This window comes from Centrocercus urophasianus, unplaced genomic scaffold (assembly GCF_019232065.1).
Source record: "Centrocercus urophasianus isolate 14NV4802_14NV808 unplaced genomic scaffold, USGS_Curo_1.0 seq_19, whole genome shotgun sequence".
NCBI lineage: Eukaryota > Metazoa > Chordata > Aves > Galliformes > Phasianidae > Centrocercus > Centrocercus urophasianus.
Genome location: NW_024884744.1, coordinates 1,729,125 through 1,744,743, shown reverse-complemented (window position 1 = coordinate 1,744,743; position 15,619 = coordinate 1,729,125). Strand labels below are relative to the sequence as shown.

At 40.8% G+C, this 15,619-nt stretch overlaps 1 protein-coding gene across 5 annotated transcripts in view; it reads right to left on the bottom strand.

The window, feature by feature from the left end:
• The window catches only part of SMC4 (structural maintenance of chromosomes 4), a 33,005-nt gene that overhangs the window by 1,969 nt on the left and 15,417 nt on the right, over positions 1–15,619 (bottom strand). For 4 of the 5 annotated variants that reach the window (XM_042821061.1, XM_042821060.1, XM_042821064.1 and 1 more), the window contains exons 6-22: positions 13,687–13,851; positions 12,506–12,633; positions 11,909–12,049; positions 10,834–10,984; positions 10,389–10,553; positions 9,355–9,588; positions 8,706–8,891; positions 7,558–7,719; positions 6,990–7,215; positions 6,816–6,895; positions 5,027–5,179; positions 4,756–4,882; positions 4,227–4,416; positions 3,247–3,391; positions 2,601–2,774; positions 1,337–1,519; positions 476–708 (exon numbers count right to left, since the gene is read on the bottom strand). In XM_042821061.1, coding sequence (XP_042676995.1) covers positions 476–708; positions 1,337–1,519; positions 2,601–2,774; positions 3,247–3,391; positions 4,227–4,416; positions 4,756–4,882; positions 5,027–5,179; positions 6,816–6,895; positions 6,990–7,215; positions 7,558–7,719; positions 8,706–8,891; positions 9,355–9,588; positions 10,389–10,553; positions 10,834–10,984; positions 11,909–12,049; positions 12,506–12,633; positions 13,687–13,851 — 2,843 coding nt within the window. Of the gene's footprint in view, positions 1–475; positions 709–1,336; positions 1,520–2,600; positions 2,775–3,246; positions 3,392–4,226; positions 4,417–4,755; positions 4,883–5,026; positions 5,180–6,815; positions 6,896–6,989; positions 7,216–7,557; positions 7,720–8,705; positions 8,892–9,354; positions 9,589–10,388; positions 10,554–10,833; positions 10,985–11,908; positions 12,050–12,505; positions 12,634–13,686; positions 13,852–15,619 lie in introns of those variants that run through there. The other variant, XR_006169205.1, reaches the window with a different exon arrangement.

Below are 15,619 nucleotides of genomic sequence, written 5' to 3'. Positions count from 1 at the left end.
CACACACAGCTACGTGTAGCTGCTGCCTGCCTGGGCTGGAGCTGCTGTGACACTCGTTTGTTCTCTGTGGGACCTGCAACATTGAAGAACTACTATTTCATTATGTTTCAAAAGTGTTGCTCTGTTCTTAAAGTAATGAATATACTTCAGGGCTGTTGATGGCAGAACCATGTCTGCTTGCCACTGTGATCTGACACGATTCCTCGGGCAAAGGAAATGGTTTGGGAAACAAGAATCCTGGAACATCGCTTTGAAATCAAGGCTTTCTAACTGTTGTTTGTTAGTTCTGTGTTTCCTGAAGTGAAATGAATGTTACTCAGTGCTAAAAGGTTGTGGCTTCTGTGAGTATCTTGCCAGTATTTGCCAAGAGATGGGACTGCCATGGTTAGCTGTGAAGTTTACTGTAAAAATGGGTTTTAAAAAGGCAATACAATGCTGAGGAATTGCAGCCACAGTGCCAAGTATTTTCACATACCTGAACATGATTCCCTCAGAGAAGGGATCCAGGCTGTCTACGAGTTCTAACTCAGCATCTCCTCCCAAAGTCAGCATCTGGTAGTTCTCCTTCAGTTTATTTGTTATTACATTAAATCCTGCCATAAATTCATTTAGCCTCTGCTTTCTGAGATCTTCAAAAGCTTGTCTAAATCTGTCTCTCTCATTGGTAATGTCATCCAATTCAGCCACACGTTTTAAGTACAGCTCCTCCTGCAAAGAACAACAGTGAAACACAACAAAACCAAAGTGCAGTTAAAGAAGCTGCTTCTATTTTAGATTTTATGCCACTTTTCTTTCTACCATTTGAAAACTTATTTTTCCCAGAATGACCAACAGCCTTGAAGTAAAAAGGAGCTGAGAACAAACCCTCCCTCTTTTCACTGTTCACTTCTAACGTGGACTCCCTCAGCCATTTAATTAACTTGAAATTGTAATTAACCGATGAATGCCTACTTTAGTAGCTCTGTGCTTCGGGTAATCTTACAGCTCTGCCCATAAGAGCTGTGGGCAGTTGGCAGCTGTGGGCAGAGCAGCTCTCAAGCACTCCGGAGGAGCAGCGCAGAAAAGCAGCTCCCATCTGCATTTAATCAACCTGTCTCAACAGCTACAGATGTCTGCTTGACACCATCTGACAGCACGGGGTCACTGCCTGTCTTTATGTGTCAGCAGTCAGTGCGTAAAGGTTTTGCCTTCCTCCCCTGGGATGAGGCAATACTGGGCAAGAAAACCTGAATAAACCGATCCTTAAAAAGCCAAACGTGTTTTGGACGAGGCAAAGCCACGCTGCTGTGCAGTGTCAAAGCAATGAATCTGCTGCATGGCAGTAGCAGAGCTTTACCTTCCTCCTGTACTCTGCAATAGCACCAAGGTTGGGTTTCATTTCGTGGCACTGTGCTTCCAAGAGAGCTATTTGATTAGTGATAACGTCCGGATCCTTGATAGCCTCAAGCTCTTCTTGACTGAGCACTGGGAGCTCTTCGGGTGGCTTATCTTCTATGGGATGCAATGATAATTTTGATATCTAAAAATCAAAATCAGTTACTAGAAATCTAAAGATGACATCAATTATCACACGAACATGCTTCCAAAATAAATATTTTTGGTGTTAGTAGACACTGAACCTTCCAAGCATTCAAAACTTCTGCATGCCAGACAACAAACACTGCATCCTGTTGTTTTGTGCCTGAAGATTTACTCTCAGAAATGGATGTTTCTGTGCATGGAGCAGTAGCAGGCAATGTGGGTATCATCTCTGCTTTCCTCATCCGTGAAGTTTCTTTCTACCATTTGAAAACTTTTTGAGAACAAACCCTTTTAATTTAATTTAATACCTTGTATTTGCAAGATTGAAAAGCTGCTGAACACCACTGCTGAGCAGCTGCTCTAGCTGTCCTCAAAGGAGCAAGGATGCAAAGAGCACTGCAGGATCATCTGCTGGTCTACATCTTATCTGGCCTTTTCCCCTGGACGTCTCCCTGTGCACACACCGTGTTTGTGCACTTTGCATAGGTCATGAAGAACAAAGCAAAGCCAGCCCCAGCCATTGCCTCTGACTGACTGTGCACTCAGGGAGCCCATGGGCAAAGAAGTCAGGTTTCTGAGCAGAATTGCTTCCAGAAGAATTAAATACCATTCCCAGCTGATTGAAGACGCTCCTGCTGTAATTTGTTTTGTTTTAAAGAACAGCTTAGTGGATACAGTGCTGAATGTTCTCCATTTCCTACTCTTTGCTTCTCTCACCTTGCTAAGAAGGGCTTTTTTGTTCCCCCAGTATCTACTGAGAGAACAGCCAGGCACAGAAAGCCCCTTAGTTGGTATTTATTGCCTACTATTTTGCCTTTGTTGCTTTTCATTGCTCTTAAACAGCACTACATCAGTTACAGTTACCCCACCATTCTTTCATAAAGAAAAAACGTGGAAAGCCAGAAGCTAAATCATTTCATTCACGACATCCTTTTTTAAACAGGTTTTTAAAGGATGAACAATACTTTGCTGTAAATGATGAGCTGAATGTCATTTTTTGCCCAAATTACGTTTCCTACTCCGTTAACTGTTATCGGGACGCCATAATTCACCTTCTACGAACCGAAAAACTTGCTTACCTCCTTTTGCCAGTATTTAACCTTCGACTGATGTGTAGAAATATGACTATCAATTTGCTCAATTTTGAACTTGATATTGAGGGCTTCCTTCCGCAGTTCGTGTTCGTCATCCTGAATGGCCCTCATCTCCTGCAGCAAAGCGCGGTGCTCCTCCTGCACGGCCGGCAGCGCTTCCTGCAGCAGTGGCACACAGAGGGCAGTGCTCAGTTGCCAGGGAAATTCACCCGTGCCTCACCTTACAGCTCAGTTCTCACCAGCTATTCACACAGTTACTCTCCACAGCCCTGAGTACGGCTGTAAATAAAACACACTCTAACAGTCAGGTTAACCTGGTGCGCGAGTTCTGGAACAGCAGCTGGGAAAACGTGCTGCAGCTTGTATTTGACATCCAGATCTGGATGAAGCAAGTCCTACACTAATGTTTTAATGATGGTTTAGATCAGTGTCATGAGGTCAGGCTCGAATTGCAAGGTAGCTCTTCAAATGGAGCTATCTGCTCATTTCTGTATTCTAGGCCTGCCTGCAGTGTCAAGGATAAAGGTTAGCAGCACCAATTAAGACTCCTTTGGTACAACAAATACTACGTGCAGTTCATTCCAGACTGCATCCTCTATGAAGAGGTACACCAAGTTAACATTACACTTACTTCAGCTTGCTTGCAGTCATTCAGAACCCCTGTAGCTTTGTCTTCTAGTGTAGTCAGCTCTTCTGTTAAGTCTCTAATTTCTTTCTCATTGTCTACAATCTCCTTCTCCGTGCGAAGAACAGAATCTTCAGACTTTTTCAGGTTTCTGAACAGACACCAAGACATCCATGTACCTCACAAGTGCAGGTACAACACCAGAGAATCCAGAAGCACAGCCTTACTTATCAAAAACATTCCCTAGATATTGGTAATCAAACAGGAAGCACTGATGTGTGCACAAACCCTCACACACTGGGGATATGCGGGTAAGACAAAGCTGTCTTCTGTAAACACAAACATGCAGCTCGTTCCTTCACACTCTGAGTTCACTCTCACTATGCATCGTTAAGCTAACATAAAAACAGCCCATTTTCTTTCTGGCACACTTCACAATAGAATTAGTCCTTCAGATCTGAACTGCTTCACTGCATGCCAATAACGGTTATTCCTAATTTTTTCCTGATGTTGTATTTTAGTGATAGGCAGAAAAAACTGATTAAAGGGGACTTCTAAACCACCTTTTGGAGACTGCCAAACGTTACTGCCTTTTAACTCCAACGCAAGCAGCTTTTAGCTTGGTGCACGCAAATGAAAACTAAGATTTTCAGATGGAGAGACTTTTAGCCATGGCACCAATTGCTGCAGGTCCTGCTGTCAGCAGATGCAGTTTGAAGACTGAAGGGACTCTCCTTGATCAGGTGTCACTAAGCTTTCTAGGTCTCTGATCCTCTGCCTGTAAAGCACACTAATTAACAAAGACCTCTAAATTAATTAACAAAACCTTAATCAAGAGCCAGTTTCAGTTTGAGGTGTCTGTTAGAGAAAAAGGCCGTGATCTTCTCCCTCCAGTTTTCCTCTGGCTGTAAGGAAGGGAAAGCACACCTCCATCCTGACAGATCCCCAAGCACAGGGACAGCCTTTAAAACTGATGTGTACTGTACCTTTGTGCAGTCTTGATTGCCACTTGGGCTTTAGTAACAGCTGAAGTACATTCATCTATTTCTTGGTTGATCTTATCAACTTTGTCTTGCTGTGTTTTAAGTTTACGATTATTGAAATCAATTATGAGGTTATGTAATCGTTTAACTTCACTTTCCATTCTACCAGCTTGCTCAGAAACACGCTCATAATCTGTGGGTAAACAAAGTAAGTGTTAATGACGTGCCGTGGTCTCCAGACTCAGTTCTGTCTCTCAATCGTCTGGCAGAAACATCCCAGATATTTATAACCTCGGATTTTAGTGCGATTGAAGAAGTAAAGCATCTGCATGCTGTGGATGCTGTATTGCTCAAAAGAGGAACACAGGACATCCAAAGTACTCTGTATGCTCTTTCTTAAAATGCTACAAAAGCAAAGTGCTGAGTACAGCACTGGCAACATGCAAGAACAAAGCCTTAGCATTCACTCCTGCATTGGTAAATGAACATGACTACAGCTTTTATCTGCAATCCCTCTCTCCACAGTAAGTACCTTTCTTATAACTACTGAGGACTTTCTCCAATTCCTTCTGTTTGTTTTTGTCTGGAGCAGCAGCAGTTACATTTGCTTCAAGTTCCTTAACTTGGCCTTTTAGATGAATTTCTTGTTCGGAAAAACTCTACAGAAAACAACAGATCAGTGTTAGAATCCCATACTTTAAGAAAGGTCTCTGATACTGACAAAGGTGACATTAACTTGAGGCTGAGGAGCTGTTCTCCTGCATATAGAAACCAGATGCTGCCTCAGTGACCAGCCTGTTCACCTGGATGCTCGCTGTGTACTTTTCCAAAGTATTTTTCATTTCCCGCACGTTTTTCTCTAGCTTTGTTATGTCTTCTTCCAGTTGTAATTTTTCTTCTTCACACTGCACTGCTCGTTTGGAATCCCTCTGCAGTTCAGATTCCAGTCTGTTGATCTACACAAAAATGAAACACAATCACTCACAGATGTCACCACTACAAACACAAGTATTCGTTCACGTGCTGGGCAGTCTACGATCTCTTAAAACACAGAAAGTGCTGTAACAACTTGAGGCTTTTCTAAAGCTGGACAGAACATGGAGGCTGCTGAGAACACCGATGATAAGCAGCGTTAGGAAGACAGGCTTCTTGAAATTTACCTTGAAAGAGCAGAAGGATAAAGATACATCTCAGATCTCAGCCAATTTTCTGTTTCTACAAACAGAAAACTGCCTAATAGGCACAGACACAAACATACTTCTTCGGGTTGGAGGTGCCCACAGTTTCTACACAGGTGCACAGCAGGACTGACAACAGAGAAATCAAGTTATAGCCACTGATGTTTACTGAGTGCCACAGTATGTCCAACGGACCAAATAAAAACAGTGGTAAGCATGTCTCTTGGAGAGAACTAACCTCGGGTAAATCTGATGCCTGAAGACAAGAAATAGCAGTCTTCCCTATTACTAGGATAGAAATACGAGCTGGCTTATGTATTTATGGATCCTTTTCGAGACTGGGACAATAACAGTTTGTCTGTGAGATCAATTTATTAGTTCAACACACACTCGACATTATATGAGTAGCCTTGACAAAAGTTGCCATGCCAAACCCTCTGGTGTTTGCAGAACTGTAACTTCTCTTGGTTAATATAATCCTATTTTCCAAGCTAAGTGAAGGTGAAAATACAGGAAAAAAATAGACATCTTTTTTAACCGCCCAAAGATAAAACCAAGTAGTGCTGAAACATGAGCAAGGACAGCAAGAATGGTGGCTCAATTATCTCCTCCAGCAGAGAAACCTTCATGTTGAGTTGGAACTTGGGGTTCCCCAACATGAATGTGTTTCCACATAGAAATAGTAACCACTGTTTCTGTGTTTTCAAGGGTAAGCAGGTATACAACCCCTGCACTGGCTTACAGCTCTCGTTCCTAAAGAACAAGAAGTTCATTCTCTATTGGAGAGGACTGACCTCAGGAGCCACTGTCTGCTTGCTAGTTGCAGGGGGGAGCCTGCCTCCTTGCAGAGGTGTTAATGGTGTGGTTTGATCTTGGGTTGACCAGCAGATACTATGTGAAAAGGACACTGTCTACAGTTCTGTCTGCACTAAATACAAGTACAGAGTCAAACCCAAATAAATTCAGATGGCAAGGAAGTATTTGGATTTCTCCAAGTATTGTTGACAAAAAATTTGAAGGAAGATGTTGCCAGACCCTGAGAAATCTTACAATGACACAAAACGTTGTACAAAATCTTTCTTTTCCTGCCATGAGTTTGCATATACTTCTCTGCAGCACAGTGGCTCCTTACAGCCAATCTCTTCCACGTTCTCACACCTACCTTCAGTCAGTTTCCAAGCTATCAAAGGTAGCATGAAGGAACCAGAAGTAAATAGCAGGCATATGATGGTTGGGGTATGAAAAAGTGCACTTAAGAGCAACAGAACCCACGTTCAGCTTTTTTCAGCTTTCAGTCACCATCAGAGTATCTTACGTCTTGTTAACGACTCGTACCATCATACAAGAAGTATAAACTGTCAAAACATAACAAACTCCACAGAAATTGCACTTTTAGTTAGGATTATGCACTAACCTCTTCTGGAGAAACATCAGTTACAACTGAGGAGCCCATTCTGCCCTTCATTACTTTGCCCCCACCACCAGTCATTGTTCCTGAAGCGGAGAAAGAGGAAGAGAAGTCAGCATGCTTCATTTTGCTTAGATAGCACCGACGAAGTGCTGAACATGTAAGCTTACACTTAAATACCTGACTGCTCAATGATTTCTCCTTTCAGCGTTACAACCCTCCACCTTTTATCTCTTTGGAATGCTATTCTGGTAGCATCTTCCAAGTCCTTGACCACCAGGGTATCACGTAAGGCAAAGTAAAAAGCTGGGGAAAAGCTCTCATCTTCTACTTTCACCAGGTCAATCAGGCGAGGCACGTTTTCAGGGGTTGGGATTTTTGCAAGATTTTTCTTCCATACAGCCATCTGCATAAAAGAATGTAAACAAATGAACACGGGTTCCTTTGGCTAGAATAACGAAATGATGCCATAATTTAAGACATGCCAAGGCTTTAAAGCAAATGTAAATGTTCTCTGGTTAAATGTAACTTCTCAGAATGGTGAAACTTCCTTTCTTAGGAGTCTCTCTAGCTTGGATCTCTACTGACTTGGATTACAATTAAACATTTTGCATTTTAGCTTTACCTGCATTAATACTTATTCAGTGCAATTTATCAATGTAACACATATTTGTATGTATATAAACATCACAGTGCATCTTAGGGTGAATCAACAACGCAACTTGTTTTGCCCAGCACCAGTACTGACTTTGTCCAGGGCTATAAACGTGGCAGCTCCAATTTCTGTTCTCTTTAAGAACTCCACGCATTCCTGCGCAATATCGATCGTGTCAACAACGATGAAGTCCAGGGCAGCACAGGAGGATGAAATAGCAACATCATACTTCTCATCGATAGCTCCCAGGTCTCCCTAGGAATGGAAGGGGGAACGGAGAGGGGGGACAGAAATACTGTCATTAGCTGGGCATCAATGGTTTGTCTCGGTGTTGAGAGGTACGACAAAAGCTTTACAGAGAACGAGACGAGATGAAAATAAATTACAGAACTTTTTTCTTTTGCCAAGTAATTTAAATCTTAGTTAAATTTTGGGAATAAATATCACACCTGACTTCTGTACACTGCTATTCATGTACCTTTCCTATGTAGTTCCATAATAGAATATGGATTCATACTTAGCATTTCAAAAGCAGTAACTCTGACACAGCAGTGTGGTACCTGTGGATTTCTTTTCTGTAGATAAATGGCAAATTTTATATGCCAGTATTTTAGTGAGTCGGTCTGGCCTAGCAAAATCATTTTGTATATTCTGTGTATGGTTCTGCCATTGATCTGCTGGGTAGCACTTCTCAACTCAGATACCCCCACAAGCATTCCTGCACACAGCTGCAAAATGGTGTCAGGTTATTGGTCTCCTTTGAAAATCTTTTCTTATCTGCAGGTTAACGAACCAGCACGCACAGCCAGCCAGTTATCCAACACCTTAACCTCAGTCCTTCCTCTGGCAAGTGGTAACACAGCATAAAACAAAGCAAATGCCAGTGGTGGCAGACAGCTGTGCGCTGCCATCTGAACTATGTCCTTTAAATCTACCTATACCTCAGGTTTTCAAATCCCCATGCACTGAATGTTCTGAAGCAGAATCTTCTTTGAGGAGCAAGAGAGGCAAAGAGACAACAGCAGAATGTAACATTATCACAGGTATACTGATATATGCCTTGTTTGATTCCAGAAAGAAAAAAGGAACAAAGAGCTCCAGTTGAGTGTTGCATTGCCTCCTACTACAGTTGAGCAGCATTTTCAGACCTTTACCTGTTCTACCTTTCCCCTACTCAGAGAAAAACCACTCTACTCCCATGAAGTCTAAGACAAAATTTGTAACAGCCTTTTAAAAATTACCAGTCTTCCATGTATTCCAGAAATACTCCCCGACCTCTTCTGCTCAAGCAGAGCCTCCAGCACTTTTCCTCGACTGCGGTGCTGTGCTAAAGAACTTTTGGCTTCTTCTACTTTTTGACGGAGATTTCGAACAACATCCTGAGCACTCAATTCCTCTTCTTTCAGCTTCTCAAGCTTGTTCTCTTTCTAATGGGTACAAGAGAGATGTTAGCCACAAGAAACCTTCTGTACTCTAGACTTGGATTCATGGCTCTGTAAGCAATAAAGCAGCCACTGAAAAACTGAAGTAGCAAAACATTCATCAGCAAAATGGCTGTTATTTGTACACCTGGAAACAGATACAGCAGCTCATGCTCGTGTGAATCAGGCTTACACCGAGGTATCGGAATTATTTTTTCTACAGGGAAGAGAGGGGAGCATGAGGTGAAATTCAAATGGCTCAGAAACATAGCTATTCATTTATTTTACTGTGTCCAATTATTACATTTAAACTGATTTCCTTGTAGAGATGCATGAGATTTAATTTCCTGTGTTTAATGTTAATATTTTCTTCAAGCAAAACAAGTTTGAAATCAGATAGTTAACTTCGGTGATTAATTAAGTATCTGAATGTAGTTGTTAAATTCCGCACATGAAGGCGAGGTCTCACCTCCTTTAATTCCAGCTCAGCTGCAGGTAACTTTAAATCTAGATCTTTAATAGCAGCCTTCCTTTGCTTCAGAGTGTCAGAAGTGGTCGCCAGAGCCTCCTTTGCCTCGCTGAGCTGAGACACAGCAGTGTTGTAGCGGGTGAGGTAGATGTCGAGCTCTGCCTGTGCCACATCCATCTTGGAACGCGCGTCATTCACCGTCTTACAGAACTCCACCAGCTCTTTCTCTTTGCCCTGCAGAGACGGATGTTACCGAGCAGAACGCACCGGGGGATTTACTGTGTCAGTCATGCTGAGTGAAAGGCAGCAAGGACACCAGCAGGTTGTTTTACTGGCAGGGAACAGACACGAAAACCGTTCAATAGAAGAACAGGTACATCTCTCTGAATCGGTTAATATATTCCTTATGGAAGTGCTTTTTTCCATAGCTATAAAGAGCACTGTGGAATTACCTTAAACCATTTCCATACAAGCACTGCATCACCTTAACTTGAAGCTGTGGGGAACACTCCCAGCTAAATTTGTACTAAATTTGTACTGAATTACAGATCAAAAGGAGAAAGTGTTCAGTGCAGGAAACAGACCTTGACATTTATAGAATAAATGTTCAGTCTCCAGATCGTTCATGATTGGGCAGCCAATATCAACAACAGTAAGTGTTGCAGTAGTTGTGTATGCATTGAAAGACAGACCACAGCTGTGCACAAGGCTCAGAACACAGCATTTCAATATCAGATTATAATTATTATTTTCAAGTAAGTGTTGGCTTGAACATTTTGATGGGAGAAAATTCAAGTGTGTTCTAGCAGTGGAAGTGTAGATTTATTTAATGTATGTGTATGAACGATATCCTTAATAACTTATCACTACGAGAAGCAAACAACCTCATGAGAATGAATTAGCTACTGCAAGCTCTAAGTTAGCCTCCATCAAATCAGCACAAGGAACACTACCAGATACATCACATCTTCCTTCCATTTCCCACTCCAAAAGCTGCACCTCGGTTAAAACAGAAAGTGTGCGAGTCAACAAACCTCTTTTTCTTTCTGAATTTCTCGTGTTTCTTCTTTAAGACTACTCATAACCTGCTTGAGTTTTTCCTCCTCTTTGTCTTTTGCCTTTTCAAGAAGCTCTTTCTTAGATGTTGCATCGCTGATGGTTTTTTCACTACTGGAGGGCACGTTTTTCAGTTCTTCCACCTAAAGAAGGACAAAATTAACTCCCTCTTCAACCAAAACAAAACAGTTTGGCTGCATCTTTAAACCCTGCCTTTCAAATTTAAAGTGATTAGCAAACAAAAACCGAGCTGACAAATGACAAAATATCAGAGTGAAAAAAAATTAAAACATTTTTAAGTCTTCTCTGTTGCACAAATAGAACTGGTGTCCTTTGTTCCTCTTATCCAACTGCATGAAGATGCTCTCATCTAGAGCAACCAGGTGCATTTCTTTATGGAAAGCAAGCTGCAGTTCACTCTACCTTTTCTTTGTCCTTTTGAAGTTGCTTCTCCAGTTTTTTAGCCTTGCTTTTGGCATGCTTCAGTTTTTCCCTTACTTCAACATCCTGCAAATCCAACTGAGTAAATTTATTTTTATTTTCCTCTATGAACACTGTAATTTTATCAATTTTCCTAGAAGGAAAACAAGAAAGAATTATCTATTCCATATCTTAAACATCAATAGAACTTGGCTGAATAAGTGAGCACACAGGATTGAAAACAATACTGGTCAGTTTTGGTAGAAGCAGCATCCAGGCTCACCGTGTTCATGGTATTTTCTCCAGGGCACTCATTTTTCATCAGAAAAGACAAACCCATGAAAGGATGTTAAACACGTTTTCAGAAATGATTTTTTTTCCTTTGCTAACATTTGTAATTCATAACTCTCTCAAGCCATTAGAGCTCAGAGGATGAGAAGGTTCACAGCGCAGTCAGAGGAAGGTTTAGTAACCAGACGAGTCAGCAGAAGGAAAATTCAAACCACAGATAAGAGGTTCATAAGGAAATCAGAGACAAATACAGGTACAGCCAGGTATTGAAGCTTTTCAGATGTGTATCTAAAAACCTGAGGAAAATCTTCCAGCTGTTCTTTGCAGTCAGCATAAAGAAGTAGTTTGCACTTCTAAATCCATAAAAACCAGGCGCTTTATTGGCATTAATGGAGGCTATTAGCAAGGTTTCTCCAAGAGAATCAACTCACAGAACACCAAATAAATCCAATGAGAATATTTCAAAATTCATTTACTTGAAAATATCATTTAATTAACGCCAGGAATTGTTCCTAAGAGACTCTGCTCATCAGATAATTTAAGCTTTTGGTGAAAAACCCAGCTGTTCTCCCTGTTTGAGCAGCAACCCATGCATCTATTTCAGACTTCTGCTTTCTGTTTTCTTTTTGTTCGTTTGTTTTTCATACAGCTACTACAGCCTCTCCATAGCTACTGAAAGCTGGCAGGGACCCTCAGGGGTCATGATGTCCAACTACTGGGAAAATGTGAGTTCCTTGTAACTTTAACAGTAATATGAAACCATAAAGTCTGTACCTGGAGCACTTACTTCTCAAGATCCTTTAAAGCTTTGCTCTTGCTTTTCATTTCATCTGCAAGTTTACTACTCTTCTCATTAATATCTTTAGTTTCTTTCTGTATATTTTCTTTTTGTGCTTCCAAATCATTTATTCGTTTCTGTAGGTCATAACTAAAGAAATCCAATAAAACAGTATTAAAAAACATTTTTTCCCACGAAATAAACCTTTAAAAATGAATATTTATTTCTTATCTCAAGGATAAGAAAACAATAACATCAAGTATTATATCCCAATACTCATTATCAAGTAACTTTGCCAATTTTACACAGAACAGCAAGGAAATCTATTGCTTTTTGACACCTCATATACAAAAACCAAACAAGTAGATCACTTGAAGCTTCTAGGTATGAAGCTGTACGAGGCACCATTCTTTGGAGGACAATGGATATGATCTATTATTATACAAAAAAGTTGAACTTAACACCTTGAAAAAATCAAGATCTCTAGCATAGAGATCACTGCTGTACAACTGATTTTGAATGGCTCCCCAGAAAAACAAAATATTCTGAATTACAGACATGGAAACACCACCACCTGAAAGCCAAATCAGAACTTCAGTTACTTACATGTAGTACTGACAGATTTGGTTTTTCTCTTTAAACATTTTATTTTCCAGGGAAAGAAATTCGATGGCTTTGTTCTTGTCCCCTTCTAAGGCATCCTTTTCTTTTTCCACCATTTTAACTCTATTTAACTAGACAAGACAGACAGTCAAAGCTGGTTTTAATGCTAGCAGCATAGAAGAACAAATTGTGAGGACAAAAAAGCCCCAGAACCTTCACAGGTCCCACCTTCAGAGATGCTATCCCACAGTTAACTCTGCAAGCAACTGAGCAGTGCAGATTTTCTGAAATAAGAGATGTCTGCTGCAGGCTGTACTGTAAGGGCAATTCAAAACAACACACAGCTCAGAAGGAATCCTGCAGATGCTGGGAGCAGCTCATGCACACTGAAGAAAATGCAAGTGAGCAACAGAGGAGTTACAGGAGTCAGCATTTTCACTGGCCCCTTTCAGGTTACATCCTGTGACTACACATCTTTTGTTCTCCTTTATGCCTTTAAAAAAACAGAATCTGCTACATGTTAGAATTTACCAAGCACACATGAAGTCAAATAAAATAGAACTTGGATATTTTCCTACATCTAGAACTTAATGCATAAGTAAAAAGCCATGTAAGCAATGCCTGCAACAGATCTCTGTAGCTTGAGTCACAACTAATTTTCTGTATTTGTAAGTGTCCTCATGAAGTTTTGCATCACTTTGGCATTGCTGTGTTTCTCCCCCTCGCCCTTTTCTTGGCATTTAGGTTTCCCTGCTGCTTATTCTATTTGCTACTTTGCAACAGGACGAAGGCAGGTATGACTTCATCCATATGTATTCAGCCAATCTGTTTCACTCCTCGTTCTGAGCAGCAGCACACGAAGCACAAGGATATGACCAGAGATGTTCAGCAGATAAGATCCTGGCTTCCAACTCAAACATTCAATCCTTTGGGTACCAGAAGCCAATGGCTTCTTAAGGGCTTAAAGAAGGGCAACTGATGTCAACTCCCCACTTCTTTTATAAGTGAGGGAAACATCAGATGCAAGAAAGGCATCTGAAAGTTCTCTGTACTTGCATAGAGTCTTTAATAAATCTTTAAAGAATAAATCTTTCTGTTAATTGCTTTTCTAAAAGCTGACATAATGAGACACTGCAAGTTCATCTATTCAATTTATAATTCAAATAAACTTCTCTAAGACTTACCTTTTCTCCCCTCTGTTCATTTAAAGTCTCTACTCTGCGACAAAGAGTTTGAATAGGATCTCTCAGCCGTGCAGACCCTATCAGATCTTCCAAGTACTCCAGCATGCCCTCATCATGTTCAGTCTGGCCTTTGGGTTTCATCATTGCAATCTGTTCAACTTCCCCCTTGGAAAAAAAAGGTTTAATGTTTTCTTCTTCTTTTTCTTTTTTTTTTTCCTGAGGGATGATAGCATGTTAAAAATATACAAAAGGGGTGCAGGTGTATGAATACAGAAGCTCACAGTCAGGTCTAAAATCTGCTGTTTCTGTAAAGATTCAAAATGTTTTCCCCCAGCCTAGAAAAAGAAGGAAAGAAGGAAGCACCTCCTCTAGGTTGTGTAGCACCCAGGAGTCTTAAGTTACACAAATCAGGATTTAAGTCCTTGAAGATTCCCTTTAGGGAACAGAAGGTCCATAAGTCTTGTCTGATGGCTGAGCTGGACCTGCAACTCAAACAACCAAGGCTTGTTTGTTGGGAGAGAAACAAAGTTCAGTGTTAGACTCCAGTTCATTTTCTTGCACGTAAGGCATTAGCTTCAAACTCCTGAGCTTAACACTGATTTGATTTCTTGCAAAATAAGAATTAAACTGAGACAACGACAAGGACTGATATCATTACTCAATTACAAAATATGTCTGCTATCAATATCTTATGCTTCAGACAGCGCAGCCGTAAACCTTCAAAGGAAGGATTACATTTTGTAAATTAGATGCTACACATTAGAAGGCAAAGACAAGAACCTGGATGTACATGTATTAAATTGGAGTTTAGAGGAAATACAGATGTGGATGCAAAATTAAACAGAGTGAACGCTGAGTACAAACTACTCACCCCTCAAAAACCTGCACAGTTATTGGATGTACAAGTTATTAGGAAATGGATGAGCACTTAGGAAATGCAGAGTACTGGCACTGCACAGGCTTTGGGACAGATGTTTAAACCTGTGAAATAACAAGCTCTATTACAACTGAAATTTAGTTTTAGGACTGATAAAACTTAAAAACAGTATTTATGTTCTAGCATTCAACCTAAGTATGTAAAAAACACCTGAAGTCTGCATACAGAGACCAAAATGTACTCCAGAACTGTCACTGCTTTGTGTTGAGTTGGAGCTGAAGACAAGCTCTACTGAAGTATGGACAAGGAAGGAATTCTTAAGACATACAGAAGATGGAGTGATTAATGGGACTGCAGGAAAAGCAAAAGGGACCATCACTGAAGTCAGCAGTGCGGAGGATTCCCATGCCAGCCCTGTAAGCAGTCCTGTAATTGGCTACAGAAGTGGAGGACAAGGTACTGCTGAGCGCTGCCTCTCAGATCAGTCGGTACTTCTTGCAGAAGTGGCTTCCTTCCACTTTCCCAGCACACAATGACACCTAGTGGCCCAGTTTTTCTTCCAATTAATAAATGCTATTCAGCTGAGCAGAAGGGAACGGGAAGTTTGCAAATTTTGCAAAATGAGAAGCACTATTTGTTAAGTTACAAAGTCGTTCTGAAACACAAGAAATTCCCACGTTGGGGTAAAACACAGAAACGTGGGGCTGTTTTTGGTTGGTTTTGTTTTGTTGTTTTCTCCTTTAACAATTCTAGAAGTTACACACGTGCAGGCTATTATTTTTCAATAATTACGGTTCCTAAGAAGTCTCAACAGGCTTGGAAAAAAACTCTTTTTACTTCTTATGGATATGATAAAGGCAATTTGCTTTTTAATAATTGCAGCTGCACAGTGCATAATTCCAATGACACACCCATCACTGAGGAATTTATGATAATTTTGCTGCTTCTTGCATTAAAGCTCTTCCTGCATTTACACCCAAGGAAAAACCATCACTGCAAAGATCTCCTATGTTGTACATCACAAAGGTTGGTTGCAGTCCAACTTGCGCTTTCTTT